Below are 16390 nucleotides of genomic sequence, written 5' to 3' on the forward strand. Positions count from 1 at the left end.
TGATTCTGTGATCTTGGAAGATCTATCACAAAAAACTTGGCCTGAAACACCACGTCCAAGAGGGAAGAGGAGAAAATAAAGGAACAAATAAAGGAGTAAAGCAGTTTTTGCACTCAAATCATGCCCACTGACACTGAAAGGTGTTGCTGAAGTTCAACAGACTGGACTGGTAACTAGAGCCAGAATTTACTGGAAACATTAACAATCATTTAAAGATACTTTTCTCTAATTAAACAGAGATTTTCTTTATTTTAGCAAAGAGGCTATCATTTTGGCTTATGACAACTCCAAAGTTTCAGCTCTGCTTTAGCTGAAGATATCTAATGTACGAACAACTGAGTTTAGTCTCATTGCTCCATTTTCACCTTTTTTTTTTAAATGTGAAAATTTAATTAATCACTTAGCAAGGTGAAGGAGGATTAAAAATTCAAATATGGCCAGCATGGAGTAAGTTACCACAACTCCCTTGAAGGGAACATTTTGATTTGGGAGACCTGGCTTGATCTCCTCTAACCACCTCCTTTTTTTTTTTTTGCCTGCATAGTCAATAGAACTTCCATGAACCATCCTGGACATACAAGTAATGTTGGCCCAATCCAAGGCATTACACACCAAACAATACTACTGGAATACAAACAGATTCCCTTTCTCACGACCACACAAAAGACAGCTTCAAAAGCCCTGGAGCACAAAATTCCTTTGCTCAATTTTCCCCTAAAGTAGAAAATGAGAGAGGACTGAGGACAAGACATCTGCCAGAAACACACAGGGAGCTTTCAGCAGATAAGCATCTGTCCACATCTTTCATCCACTGTACTTGTGTGCCATGAGCCCCCATTTTTTACAAAGCAGTATTTAAGTTTCAAATAGTATAATCCACTTTATTAAATCTTATGAATACACTACAGGTACTGGTATTTTTTGTTTCAACTGTCTTTCAGTGCTCTGCACTGCTTTTTAAGCACAAATGTTTTTAGAGGGGAATTTTATTTCATGTCTCAAACATGCTTCTAGTTAGAAGGGAGCCAATGCCCATGTGATTAGATAGCAAACACTGCTGTTTAATGAGGAAGAATGAGCTAGTTGGAACATACATTGCCTTCAGGCACCAACACCTGTGAAACATGTTCAAAAGTCTGCATTTCCTGACGATTTTATTTAATCTACTCTCTCAGAATTTCAGAGCTCAATTGCTCAAATGAGTATCCTCAGTCTTCTGTTATTGGATTAAAAAAAGAAATGAGAAAAGTAACTCTTAAGATTTGTTTCTATAAATTTTAGAAACTGAATTTAGTAAACAAGTGTGAGGAGTTGTAACATAAAAGAAAAAGAATTTGGAATACCAAACATTAGAGATGTAAAGACCAGAGCCCTAGAAATAGAGTAATTAATAGATAACCAATAGTTATTTCAGCATTTCACTGTAAGGATTTTTAAAAGGGACAAGTAGCTCCATAAAACTTGAAGTATTATTAAGGAAGTTACACCATCTTTCAGAAAATGAGGAAGCAGACAGTATTCAAACAACATGCAATATTGCATTTCTTCAACTAAGGTATATAACAATTCCTCAGTTAAAGCAATTCAACTGTACATATAAAGTGTTAAGTTGGTTAGGAAAATGTAATTTTCTATACCTAATCTAACTCTAAATATAAACACTACAAAGAACCATTTACTACATTAAATCCTTGTTTATTCTACTGACATTGGCTGAATGCTTGTTGCACCTGTCAAACAAATCAGGAAGTCAAAACAGTTCAGTTTCTTTAAATTATTTTAACCCTACATACCTTTATAGTCTTAGTTTGAAGTCTCAATCCATTCAGGGTATTGATAGCTTTTTCAGCATCCTTGGGGTCAACGTAGTTCACAAAACCATAACCCAAGCTCTGTCCTGATTAAAAACATAAAAGGGTTTTACATAATTAGTACTGCAGTGCCACACAATGAATAGCTAATTACTTGTAACCTACAGATACACACTGAGCAAATATTGCTTATATTGAAGAACAACTCCCACTCCAAAGCATCACAACCTCTAATTTTTCTACTAACACTGGTAGATTTCATGTACCTTCCTCTGTTGTGATCAACATAAAAATTACTACATTCAAATTTAATGCAAGACTTAAAAACTGATATGCCTACTGAACCTACTAAGAGTAGGTTCAGAAGTCCATTATGATCTGTTTGACACTACAGAATGCACAGAAGCATCAAGTTTAAAGTGATATCAGGAATCCACTACTTACTCTTAAACTTTTTTATAGAACAGAAGTAGTATAGTGGCAAAATTCTGGACTGCTTGAAAATGAAGTGCATTTGAAAGTCACTCAATGTCAGAATTTGAGCCAAATAAGAAGCCAAAAAAATTTACAGATATTATTCATACACTACATAGAGCCTTTCAGTAACAAGAAGTTTAAGGGCTCATTTTGTTCCAACATTCAAAACAAAAGGTACAAGTATCTGATCAAGAACTAACTATCAGCCAAAGGTGCAGTATTATTTTCAGGGTTTTTTAGTGCTGGAAATTCAGATGACAGTGGGACATAAAGCATTTTTCATTAGTTCTTATCTCTAAACAACAGCCCCCTTTCTAATCATTAATTTTGCCTAAACACTTGAGTTTAGCCGTAGTCCTCTTTTGACAACTTCAAAACCTACAGTACACTATCCCTAACTAGCATCCTACTTTAGAAGTACTTTCAGTGCATAAGAATGCAAATAGGTGGAAAATTTTAACATAGTGAAAAGATATACTTCGCAAGAATACTATCCTTTATTAGCATAAATCTTTCCAGCTCCCATACACTGAGGTGGTTTTAATTTGTTGGTTTGAGATTTTTGGGTTTAAGATACCAAAACAAGATAAAATAAAATTGTCAACAAGCCATAGGGAAGCATCCAACATATCTAATTCACAAAATGCTAGTTAGAATGATTAGCTTGGGTACACTACATTACATAAAGCACAAATGGCATATTCATTCATTGTCCAAAAGAGATAGAATAGAATTCATGCTTTATCAAATTCTTGTATGGTATCTATACAGTATGCATTTAAAAGTATGTAATGCAAAAAAAACAGCAGGAAATTTTGCATTTATTTAAATACCATAAGAGGGTTTACTAACTAGTCATCAGTTAGTAATGCCATCACTGGCATTTACAATTTTGCACCTATTATGCCTGCCATGGCACCAAAGGCACCTGCCATGGCACCACCCCACTCGCCAAAGCTACCTGCATTCTCTCATATCTCCTCCTCAAAGCACCTCAGGCAAACATAAATTGTCTAGATGGATCTGTGAACAGGTTAATACACACATTAACAGAGAATCCAAACCCCAATAAGACAGAAGACTGAGCACCTGCTCTAGAGAACCCTGCTCTGAGCAGGAGGTTAGACTCCACCATCTTCATGCCTTTAGCCTCAGCAGTTGTCATGTTTCTGTAACAAACCATATGGAAACACCCAAAAGCATTTATCTATTCATTTACAGCTCTGCCTAGATACTGCAACATTTCTAATCCTAGAAGCCTTTTTACTCATTAGTTTGATTACAGTAGAGCAATTTCTGTACCTGTCACCTCCATCACTCCCACTGTGTCTGCACTGTCTGCAGAAACTCTTCCCAACAGCATCTTAGAAAAGAGGAATCTTTCTTTTTGTACATTCATTTTATGTGATGTGTTATCTACTAATACAGAAATGCTGATTTCAGGTATTTTGTTATTAATCTCCTGAGGAGCCCTCTTAAATGACAACTTTAAAAGATGTTAAAATCTCAAAGTGAAAGAAAGGTATTTCATACAGGATGTTCCCAATAGAACACTAATTCCAGATCTAACAGAAAAAGATGGGAAAAAATTATTTCTCTTGTCCCTCTCTGTTGATGTGTTCTGCTTTACACATAAAAAACACCCAAACTGCTACAGATAAAGAGCTTACCTAGCTGTTACAAAGGATTCAATTCATGACCATTCTTTTGGAGACACTCTATTAGTTGAATTTGATAAATACTAGGACACTAGCCTTGAAAGGTGCACCAAAAAAACACAGTAATTTATTCAGAACAAGTCTGAAATACTTTATGGAGTTTTATTCTGTGATTTTACAATTAAAGAAAAGCTTTCACCGTGAGAATGGTAGAACACTGAAACAGAAAACCTAAGGGGCTGTAAAGTCTCCGTTCCTGGAGATACTCAAGAGCCTAAATGGACATGGACCTGAGCAACTTGCTGAAGGAAAATCTGCTTGAGAAACACAAAATGACTCTATTATTTCCAGAAGTTCTTTTCACCCTCAGTGAATCTGTAAATGGGATTCTATTTACTTCAGTTTTGTTCTACTCAGGTTGTCACCTAAAATCCCGAAGCGTTCTCTAAAATCCTCATTTATTTAGAAAGGTTAGAAAAATGCAAAACTTAAACATTAAAATTTTGCCTGAAGATTAATGGTTTAATTACACATTAGCAATGATTGAGAGCCAAAAATCACCATCTTCAACAGCACACAAGAAAGATAAATGTTGATTTTGAATAAGCAATGCAAATAATTTTAAATCAAAACTGATTTCTGGAATCAGTGTTTGAGGAACCACACTTACATCTTCCTGCTTATATTAACCTCTTGTTAAGTGGTTTGTCAGTTCACAGACAGATGGCTGAGCTCCAAAAAATTCAGACAAGCATTAATACAATGCAGTGGAAGCAGCTATTCCAAACACCACATTGGATACCTCATTCCCAGCTATGTCTGACAGGTGGTGGGAAAATAGTAAGTGGGTTACAAGGAAGAACTGCATTTCTAAGTGACAAGAACTTCACTTATTCAAGTACCATTATGGCAGCAACTACTAAAGAGAAGTCTCATCTTATTGTGGATTTCAGACAGAGACCACCACATCCACCATGCACAAATTTTACTCAAATAAAATTAGAGGCAACTGGCATGGGTAGCTCAAACTAGTTCTCCTTCTGTGCATTTTTTCCTCATTCCTCAATGTCCAAACATTTGCTTTCAAGATAAAAGGAGAAGAGGCTAGATTTAAACCAAATCACTCACCACTTAGGATGTTTTAGAGGAACTTCAGTATTTAATCAATGTTATAAGTAGCTGTGTTGCCTGAAGATAAGAACTGGACTGAACAATGACAAAACTGGACTCTTTCATCAGTACTTCTTCCACACCAAACTCCATTTGCCAAGACAGCAATGTCCGGCAGAACACACATTTGCTTAAAAAAAGATTATGTGTCTGAGTCTGTAAAAAGGTGACAGAACAAAGAAGGTAAATCTATAGCTACCCATAAGTTAAACAACCCCCACACTTGAATGTGTATCAAAAAGCTGCTTAGTCTCCTACTAAGACAGAGTCAACTCCACTAGGCTCTTGCCTTGGCTTTGTGTCCCAATTTGTGATTCATGACGCTGTCTGAAAAAACTCTAACACCTCTGTAAGTCAGCTACCCTGGTGCTCTGCCTGACACTATGTGTTTAGCTATTTTGAATAACCAGTTTTACTTTTTGAGGATCTTTGAAATTAAGGCTTACTCAGCCTTAACAGACAAGAGACTACCTGTGTCATTAGTTCTTTATCTCATAACTCAGATCTACAAGTATTATTAAATACAGATTATTCCAAATAAAGAAGTGTATATATACTTATTTAACTATCAGTTGACCTTAATCTCCTGGACAGTCTGTGTGGGTACTTCACAAACCTGCTTAAAGATGTTTCTGTAAACTTCCTGCTAGATTTTATGCTTTTGACACTAAGCATATTAGACAACATAGTGGAGAGAAATCCTGACAGTTAGTTAAATGATTGGTAAAAGTCACCTGGGTTAGGAAAAGTAGAATGATTAAATGACCGGAAAGGAATGAGGAAATAAATGAGGAAAAGCAGTCTGACCTGAATTTCCTTCACAAAAATCTGAAAAATCAAAAGCCACACAAAAAACTGAAAAACCAAAAGCCGCATTGTGGAAATAGTGCATCTCACATGCCTCTACTTTGTTATTCTAACAAAGAAGTTAGAATAAAAGCTATGATTTGAAAGTTCACATTGGAGGCTCACAATTATTACTAATGATTTATGTAGCAGACACTTGTAACAATGTCAAATTCAAGCACAAGTGGCAAAAAAAATTTAAATTAGGCATTTCCTTGAACCTAGACATACCATATCCATTAGTGATTGACAAATGTTCAGTCCTTGTGGCCTACAAGAAAAGGTGCAGAAAGCGCTATGCTATTCAGTTTAACAGGGGAAACTGTTCAATTTTTATTGCATGTTTTTGAGCTTCATAAATATGACTTGAGCAACATGAATGATGTCGCAAATTAAACAGTAATTAATTAGATAATGCCAAGTTGCTTGTTGGCACTATAGTCAATAGATGGAATGGATTTTGAGAGGGGAAGGGCAAAAAGTTATTTCAAACAATTTCATTCTAATCAGTCTAATCAGACTGCTCAAGAGACTGATTGGACATTCAAGTGTACATCAGAAAAGCATAAATGAAGTAATTATTACCATTAAAAAACAAGTAATGAACACACTAATTCAGTATTTAGGAAAGGAAAGCAGACAGACTTCACAAGCACCTATCACCAAAAGACCAAAAAAGTTTCAAGTTGAAGTAACTAAATAGGAAATCATAGCTATGGTCACAGTGCTCCTGCATTTACTATTGTGCCTTGAAAGATGAGTTTTTTAGCTTCAAAAATACACAGACTAATTCACAATATTATCAGAGAAGAAACACAAATAAACTAGTTGTATTTTACCCAAGTTGTTTCATAAATATTTCCTATAAACTATAAATAATGCACGCAGCTGTAAAAGCCCAAAGAAAATCCTCTGCTTCAGAACAAATAGATGTTATCCAGAGAGAAAAGAGGTCATGTAAAGTAGATGTGATAGAGGTGACATTTATCCATTTTTAATGTTTTGCATTTAAAGGTAGCAGCAACATTCCTTAAAGTGGGATAGGACCCTCTCTGAAAGGTAAAGAATTAAATCTGGCCAGGGATGTCAAAGCAAACGAGAAAAACATCTACACGGGAAGTTGGTGAAAGAAAAGGTTAGGAAAATGTGGGTCCTCTGTAGAACAGGAAGATGACCTGGTTATCAGGGATATAGAAAAGTCTGAGGGATACTGAACAACTTTTCCTTCCTCAGTCTTCACCAGCAAGTGGTCCAGCCACATTGCCTAAGTCGTAGAAGGAAAGAAGGGACTGGGACAATGAAGAATCACCTACTGTACAAATGCATCAGGCTCAAAACCATCTAAGGAACCTGAAGGTGCACAAGTCTGTAATACCTGGTCAGATACATCCATGGGTTTCCTAAGGGAACCGGCAAAGGAAATAGCTAAACCACTATCCATCATATTTAAGAAGCTGCGGCAGTCTGATGAAGTTCCCCCTAACTGGAAATGTGGAAACGTAAACTCCATTTTCAAAAAGGGAAATAAATACAGTAGGGGAACTACAAGCTTGTCAGTCTCATCTCTGGGCATGAAATCATGAAGCAAATCCTCCAATTATAGTAAGACACAAGGAAAACAGAGGTGACAACAGCCAGCATGGTTTCACTAAGGGCAAACTGCCAGACAAACTTGGTGACCTCCTACAACAGGGCTGAAGTGTTGGTGGGTGAGGGAAGAGTTACTGATGTCATCTGCAGTTACTCAAAGCATTTGATACTGTCCCACACAACATTCTCATCTGTAAGCTGGAGAAACAAGGATTCCATGGTGGCTGAGGAATCGGCTGAACGTTCACATACCAAGAGCTGCAGCCAATGTCTCAATGCCCAAGCGGACACCAAGGACAAGCAGCAAGTAATATCCTATGGGGCTGTAATATCCTACTGGGACTGTCTCTGTTCCACTCTGTCACCAACACGGACCATGAGATCAAGGGTGCTCTCAGCAAGTTTGCTGTCACCACTGAGCTGCATGGCACCATCGATACACCTGAGGGAAGGGGTGCCATCCAGAGGGATTTGGACAGCTTGAAAGGTGCGTGCATCTGTGATAACCGCATGAAGCTCAACAAGGCCAAGTGCAAGGTCTTGAACCTGGGTTTGGGGAAATCCCAAGGACAAACACAGGGTGTGCAGAGAATGGAGTGAGTACAGGCCTGCTGAAGAGGACATGGGGGCTCTGGAGGATGAGAGGCTGGACATGACTCAGCCATGGGCACTCACAGCCCAGAAAGCCACACACGTCCTGGGCTGTATCTAAAGCAGTGTGGCCAGCAGGGCAGGGAGAGGATTCTGCAGAACCTCTTCTGTGAGGATGAGCTAAAAAAACAGGGTTTGTTCTCCCTGGAGAAGAGAAGGCTCTGGAGAGATCTTACAGCACCTTCCAGTACCTAAAAGGAGCCTAAAAGAGAGCTGGAAAGCGACATTTTACAAGGGCATGTAGTGATAGGACAAGGGGTAATGGCTTTAAACTGGAAGAGGGAAGATTTAGATCAGGTGTAATAAAGAAATGCTTTACTCTGAGAACACTGGAACAGGTTGTCCAGAAAAACTGTGATGCCCCATCCTGAGAGAAGCGCAAGAACAGTCTGGATGGGGCTTTGAATAACTTACTCTACGGGAAAGTGTCCATGTCCAAGATCATCCCTGTTTGATGATCTTTCATGTTCTCTTCCAAGACAAACTATGTTATGTTTCTAAGAGTTCAGTTATCTCAACTGTTAATTTTGCATGAAAGTGTTCAGTAACTATATGATATACATTAAAAGACTTGAAAGATAGATGAATACAACTTTTAGCCTAACAGTAGTTAAATAAGTCCTTTCAAGAGAGGTGGAGTCCCTCACAAACACACAATGAACTTAAATGCTGCCTTTTCAGTAGTCCTGCAACATTTCATAGCTCCTGAGAAAAATGGATATTGCTTTCTGCCTAACACCAGCTGATTGGTACAGCAGTTTTATTTCATGACTGCTTAAAACATCCTGGTATTCCACTAGGTCTTCTCTGAAGTTTTTTTGGGCACAAATTTCAATAGGTTTGACCCTAGACATTTCTGGACTATACAAAGCCTGGTTCTGATGCTTCCTGCTGTCTAGCTGTCTACTAGACCTGTGTTCTCATAACTACCCTCTCTAAATAGCTGCTGCTGAAAGATAATTGTCCTGCATGCATATCTGAGAAGCTCTATCTTCCCCGACAGAATCTAGAGCCAGTGCTGTAGAACTTCTTTGCCTGAGCATGCAGCTGGTACCCTTTTTCCCCCCAACACTGCTCCACTAGTATACAGTGGTATTATTACCAGATTACTAGCAGGTGCTCAAAGGGGAGCTATTTCAGCACTAGAAGATGCACTAGAAGCTTCCACTGCTGCGTTTCTTCCCACAGGCAACCATTTGCATCATTTCAACACACACTTTCTACTTGCGTGAACCAGAACAGCCCTTTGACAATGCAGCACAATTCTTCTGAAAGTCTGGGACACCCACCACATGAGGGAGTCCTTGGCTGCTGTTTCCCATCACAGCTATGGAATGCCCGGTGAAAGGGCTGAGCAAGCTAGCTTTTGGAAGCAATTGCTGATTACATTACCAGAGTATCCAGATAATCCTGCATCTTAGTGGAATTCTTAAATGTTCCTGTAATGTCTGAAGGTCAAACAAAACAAATAATTAACAGTATCAGGTAATAATTTTTTTTCCACAAAAACCAGAGTCATGACAAATTCTACAATCAGTCAAGCTCTCAAAACCTCTTCAGAAGGTACTGATCAAATAAGACAAAATGAGTTCTATGAAATATACAGTTTCATTTTATGGAGCAAGAAGAGATCTCATTGTCAGGTAAAAGTAATGTAAGAAAAGCAGTCCCTAATTGAATTCACTAATTGATATGTCTATGGAATTCCATCCCAATAGGCATATCAAACAAAAAAGAAAAAAACAAAAAAATCTCCCAAAATGTTTACAACCTCATTAATAGTACATTTTAAAATTAATACACAACACCTTTTATACCATTATTAAGTATAAAACAAATTTCAAGGTCTAACACAAAAATTAATCACAGACTAATCATACTCTGGAAAATTAGAAGTCTGAATAGGAAATAACACATTCATACATTTCCACAGGATAACCAAAAATTATTGATAAGCATACATTAAAAAATTTGGATTTTTCTATAATAATCACCATACCATCATTTCAGACATATAAGGCTATTTCAACTTCTGCAAAAAAGATCTTATTGCAAAAGACTAAGTTATAGGAATATAACCAGTAAGAACTTCAATATCACAGAAGAAATTACAGGTAAAAAAACCTGTCTTGAAAGAAACTCCAAATGGGACATACTATTTGCATCAATATCACAGTGAAGAACAAAACTCTGAGGTTAATAAAGGAACTAAAATTCATTGTCTACAATGAATTTCTACCGAAACAGAACTCATAGGAACTCCAGAAGAGCGAGGATCTTATTTCTTTTTGTAACTTAACTTCAGCTACACACACACCACCTTCAGTGTTTAACTCCTCCAAAAACTGTCATCCAGACCTTGACTGAAAGAGAATAGTCCATTTTCTAGTGAACAGTAGTGAATTTTCTGCTTCCAGCCTGTAAGTCGTCATTTCACAAGCAGTGTTTTCAATAAACTACACTGTATTTAAAGTCACAAACTTCTGTCTCAGTGTATGAAGTTAACTGGCAAAGATCCACTAAACCAGTGCAAGAAAAAGCCAGTTTCATATTTTTGTAATCAGGACTGAGTCAAGTTCACAGAAACTTGGCATTAGGTTTTATTCTGCCTTTCATCACTCCGAAGGTTGTATGCACTGGTGGAAGAACACTGTTAAAAGAAACATCTCTGACAACATATGAAGACCATATATGAATCTGTTATTAGAATTCATCTCGCAGACTCAAAAAATTTTTGCAAGTCTAAAATTTCAGAATGAAGATATGTTCCATGACCAATACAAAAAAGTGGCACTACAGAAAACCCACAGGATTATGTAAAGATCAACCTAAAAGCTGCAAGTAGTAGCTATGTAGTCCTGAAAGCAAGCGTGGCCATAGAAAAGATAATACTACTAGACTCCAGCCCAACTTCAGAAGCATGAAAAGCTTAATAGAGTTTTAGAAAGTAAAAACAGAGTACAAAACATTCATTTTGTCTGTGTGGATTTGCAATTTAAGACATCAGAATGCTCTACAATGTGGCAGAGGGATCCTGCAGAGTGACAACCCCACAGAGGACTTGTGAGCCAAGACAAAGCATCATTCAGTTGGCACCAGCTCTTTAACAAAAAAGTTTCCTCATCTTCCTAAGCCAATACTGCCATCTGTGATTAATGCCACGGAGACTACCACAGTATTATCTTGACACAGAATAAGGCCAGGAGCACACACTCAGATACACAACTCAATTAAGTGCAGTACTGTATCTGAAACTCCCTACGTGGCTGTGGTCCAACAAGAAGAGCTAAATGCCTAAGTAGAGGATACCATCAACCTTTCTATTTACTCAATGTAAGTTACTGTTCAAGTTTCAAACTATATTTTACTTTGCATTAAGGCTTGAACTGAATTTTAAAAGTAGCTTAGCAAAATAAGGGAACCTGCATAAGTCAATGGGCAATCCCTAATTTAATTTCAGTTTGCTTATAGTTCCAGCAGATGGATTCTATTTACTGAACACACAAGTCATACATCACTGAGCAGGTGAGGCTGGGAAGCTTGTAAGAAAACACCTGTAAACTATGATCACTACTAGATTTTAGTATTCGATACTCCAATGCCTTTCTCCCAAACCATTTCTCAGCTATTGATCTAAATCTGGAATAATGACGGTTGAAGAAAGAATGAAAAGGATCAAACATTGATCAACGTATTTGACACACAGCAAGTAGTTTGCATCTAATCTCAGCCAAATTTAGCTCCTTGTTAATTTGGTACCATCCTTCTGCATTATAACTTATGGTTCTTCACATGTGAGGAACATCATCATCTGGTGCTTCATCAACTTAAGCCTGTTGTTACTGGATACAAAAGTGATGGGGCAGCTCTGGTTCTTTCCTGCAGCACAAGGAGAAAGTTCATGCTGGGTGGGTACCATGGATGCTAAGCATTACATGAGCCAAATAAAAGATGTTCAGCAAGCCAGAAAAGACATCAGCTGAAAGTTATTAACAGAGATCCACCATGTCCAAATAGAAAATCTCAACGTCGGAAAGTGTGGATGAAAGCAGAACTGCATGGAAAGGTGCATGCTGTTGCACAGGCAAAAGAAATCCCATGGACACTACAGAAGGAGGGACACTGAGAATCATGCCCATTATTGCCTTGGGTTCAAATATAACAAAAAATACGACAGCCAAAACCTACTTCAAATAATGCAGACTGAAGACACCCAGACATTCTTACAAACTAGCCTGTCATATTACAAGGAGAAGATCCTTACCACTCCAAGGTGAAAGAATACCATGAAATTTGCCAAACCTAATACTTTTCTGAAAGCTAGCTATACCCTTTAATTTATACCACTATTAATAGTAACATGTTCCAGGCAATTCAGTTTTGTCTTTTGCAGTCTATTTACTCCTTGTCAGGAATACAGCCAGCAGTGCTAAATATTCTGTCTTATTGTGTCCACCTAGTCATCTTAAATAAGCAAGTGGATGTAAAGCACTTTGTTCTACTCCTGGGGTTTCAAAACCTGTGGTAATGTGCTCACCCAAGAAAAAATATGGCATGACACTTTGTTGTGGTTTAAACCCAGCTGGCAATTAAGAACACACAGCCACAACTAACAACACTCCCCCTCACATCCTGGTCAAAAAGGGGAGAAGAATTTTAAAAAAAGCTCACCAGTGAAGACCAATTTAGTAATTTAAACAAAGTAACATGCAATACCACTAATAAAAGGAAATAAAAGGAGAGAAACCCTGAGGAAAATAGGTGATAGACAAAAAAACTGCTCATCATCATCCACTGGCTTATACTAAATCCTATCCTTGAACTGTGAGCACCCGTTTCAAGTGACTTGCCCAGTTTATAATTTGGGCATGAGGTTCCATGGACTGGAATATACATCCTTGGCCAGATCAGGTCCCTAAAATGCCAATGGCTCCCACACCTGCTCACTGGCACAGCACGAAACAGTGAACAGTCTCTAATTCAGGGTAAACACTGCTCAGCAACAGCCAAACCATCAGTGTGTTATCAACATTATTTTCATACTGATTCCAAAGCACAGCTCTCTACCTACTGCTAAGAATAAAGGAACTCTCTCTCAGCCAAAATCAGGACACACCTGAACTTGCATCCTTTTTTCCCAAACGTCACAAAAATACATACTACCTTGGAACTCCTGTTTTGGTTTTTTGTCCAGGTTTTTACCTAATATTTAATCTCAGAATTTTGAAAGATATCCTGAAAAGTGCCATGATCCTAAGTTTGAAAAATATTTCCCCCCTCTAGGGAGCTTTTTTCATAGGTTAACTACTGATGTTACTTTATTGCATGCCTGGGTTTTGGATTTTTTCTGATTTTTAGTGCTGAAAGAAAATGTGTAGAAAAATGATAACTTGTGCTCAAAACAATTTTTTTCCCTAGTGGAAGTCTCAACTGTCAACTCAAAAAATATGTGCTTGAAAGTATGTCCAAGGGGAGCACATTTTTTTCAATTTTAACAGCTGTAATTAACAAACAAGAACAACTGCTAATCTGCAGTACTAAGTAGCTGGAAAAAGCCATTTCCTTTTGCAGTTGCTAAATGGACATAGGAAAAAAATACACTGAGAAAAGCTGAAGTTTTTGTTATTTGAAACTGAACTATGTCTCCACAGCAATTAATTCCTACATGAACAGAGAGAATTTCTTCCATAAGTAAGTGTGGCTTTTTTAGTTTAGAAGGTGATGGGGAAGAGTGGGGAGCCTAAATAATCAATGCATCTTACTACAGATGCAAGACTTCATAACCGTTGTGCAGCTGCAAGTGTATTTCAAAAAGGGCTTTGGTTTAATATGCACAAAGCTACCACAAAGACTACGAAGAAAACCTCCTCTACAATAGATCCAGAAACTCAGAAGACGGGAAAGAATTCACATTACAAACCCGCTTCTGTTTTAGTAAATGCTGCTAGATGCCTGAAATAAGCAAAGGTAAAAAATAAAGTAATTGCAGCAACTGGTAAATAGCACAAAAATTTTGAAGATAATATGGCTGTGTCCTTGATAACTGTGGCAATTAGTAGATTTACAAAAAAAATTAAAGGAATCCTAAAATGAAATACAATATCTCAGCCCTCCCAGTTATTTTCTCTTTACTGTGGATTAAAGTATTAGGTCACTAAAACCACAGGCTTGTATAGTTTTCTTCTGCGGCATTCTACAGCTTTCTATTTCCACTCTGACTTGACATACTGCAGGAAGAAAAATTCCACAGAGAATAGTATAATAAGCCCTCTTCTGCAGTTGTACACAGAAAACCACAATGGCAGTCCAGCAAATTTTCACAGCAAGAGCTGCCAGTTGAAGTACCATGATAAAAGAAAATCAAATGCAGGTATACATATATTTTATAGAAAATAAACACATGCAGCTAGAAAGTTTCTTGCATGAATTTTGAAGTGTTGCTTCTGTTACACGATATACTAGCTGCTTCCAACACATAATGGACCAACCATGAACCTACTGGAACCATTTACAGCTTGAAGTCTTATTAATTACCACTCACAGCTTGTGGAGGCTGAGAGGAAGTACCTACTTTCTGCAGGGATATCCAGGTCCCTATAATCCACATGACATCCTTGGAGTGAAAGAGCGTCAGGGTGTACAGGTCACTTACATCACTACCCAAACTGAGGCAGACATCATGGAAACATACCTTCATTATTATAAATACTCTGCTCTAATCTCACAGCACAGTCACCCTAAAAAGCATTTATGCCATAAGAACTTCAAGTTACAAAAGGTCTCTCTCACACACCAGCTTCCACTAGCATCAACATTTACTCGAACAGCTGGCCCAGGATCACTAAGATGTAACAGCAACATATACTACATACAGGTATGAAAGAGTAAATAGTGCAAGATACACCAAACCGGCAGCCTGGGACTCCCAGTGTGGAAGCAAAGAACCTTACCCTAGCACACTAGATAGCCCACACCACTACAGCACCAATGCCAGTTTGCAAATCTCAATGCCTTCACAAGCTTCTTGTGAATTATGGCAACCACTCACAAAAGTGAATGGTAATCTGTTTGCAGTAAGGTGCAAGATAATGTATATTGCAATTATCTCCATCAAAAAGCTCAGTGTTTGCTGAAAACAGTGACTTGGTGATCAGAAAGATCCCTAATTGTATTGAGTCATATAAAAATAATTAAATTTTTAAAATATCAAGTTCTTGCTTATGCTAGATATCGAGATCAACACATTAATTCAAGTTAATATATGATGAATAATCATTTTAAAAACAGCTTGTTTCCACAAAGTTGGTGCTATGAGTGAACCCCTGGCAGGTTTAGTCAAACAGGTCTTTTCTACCTCTTTTACTTGTAAAAACAAAGCCTGTGAACTTCTGAAAGGTCAAAACAGTATTGTGTCTGTGTAACATGAAAGTCACATGAAAGTACAAAGACATTAAGTGCTATCTTGAGTAACACAAGCTGAAACAATTTCCTTCATCCTCACCTGTTTACATGACTCATTTCCAGGAGACATGTGCAGTGCAATAAATTATGCTGTTTACTATGGAAAGGTACAGTAAATGCTGCTAAATACTTTTCGGTAATATTAAAAAGCCATCGGAAGTATAAAACACCACAGAATTGCCTGGGTTGAAAGAAACCCTGAAGACCATACAGTTACATCCCCTCAGCAGATTTAAGATGTTAGCTACGCTCTGGATCCAGACATAAAGCTGGTTTGACTCTTAACTCTTCCAGAATTATCCCTTCAGGATGGTACTTCAAGCACCCAGGCTGGCTAAGTAAGCCAATATTCTGCTGCTGCACTTTTCTCCAACAAGCACACAAAGTTCAAACTCATTTTATTAACTTTGTGCTATAACTCACCAAGTCCCTAGGCCATATCAGAAACTGCATTTTAACATCAGCAGAGCTCAAAACAAACTTGAAAATTTAAAAGATGATTTTATAATCAACGCTCCCTTGCCCCAGAAGATCTATGCTTCAAGGTCTTGAGCAAGATGGTCCAGAGAGCACTTGGTCATGACAGATAAATACATATAAATTAATATAAATAGAAATTTGCCTCCAATCCCATTTGGCTTCTAGTCTTAATTTCACATTTTAGTCACGTTTTGCACAACACATTCTACTGGCAAGATGCAGTTTTTCCAGGCAGCAGCTTTTGTT

The 16390-nt window shown here is 37.7% G+C and overlaps 1 protein-coding gene across 12 annotated transcripts in view; it reads right to left on the reverse strand.

The window, feature by feature from the left end:
• ELAVL2 (ELAV like RNA binding protein 2) overlaps positions 1-16390 on the reverse strand; it is an 89573-nt gene that overhangs the window by 20043 nt on the left and 53140 nt on the right. For all 12 annotated transcript variants that reach the window (XM_058043160.1, XM_058043165.1, XM_058043154.1 and 9 more), the window contains one exon: positions 1794-1897. In XM_058043160.1, coding sequence (XP_057899143.1) covers positions 1794-1897 — 104 coding nt within the window. The remainder of the gene's footprint in view (positions 1-1793; positions 1898-16390) is intronic.

Source organism: Melospiza georgiana, chromosome Z (assembly GCF_028018845.1).
Source record: "Melospiza georgiana isolate bMelGeo1 chromosome Z, bMelGeo1.pri, whole genome shotgun sequence".
Lineage (NCBI taxonomy): Eukaryota > Metazoa > Chordata > Aves > Passeriformes > Passerellidae > Melospiza > Melospiza georgiana.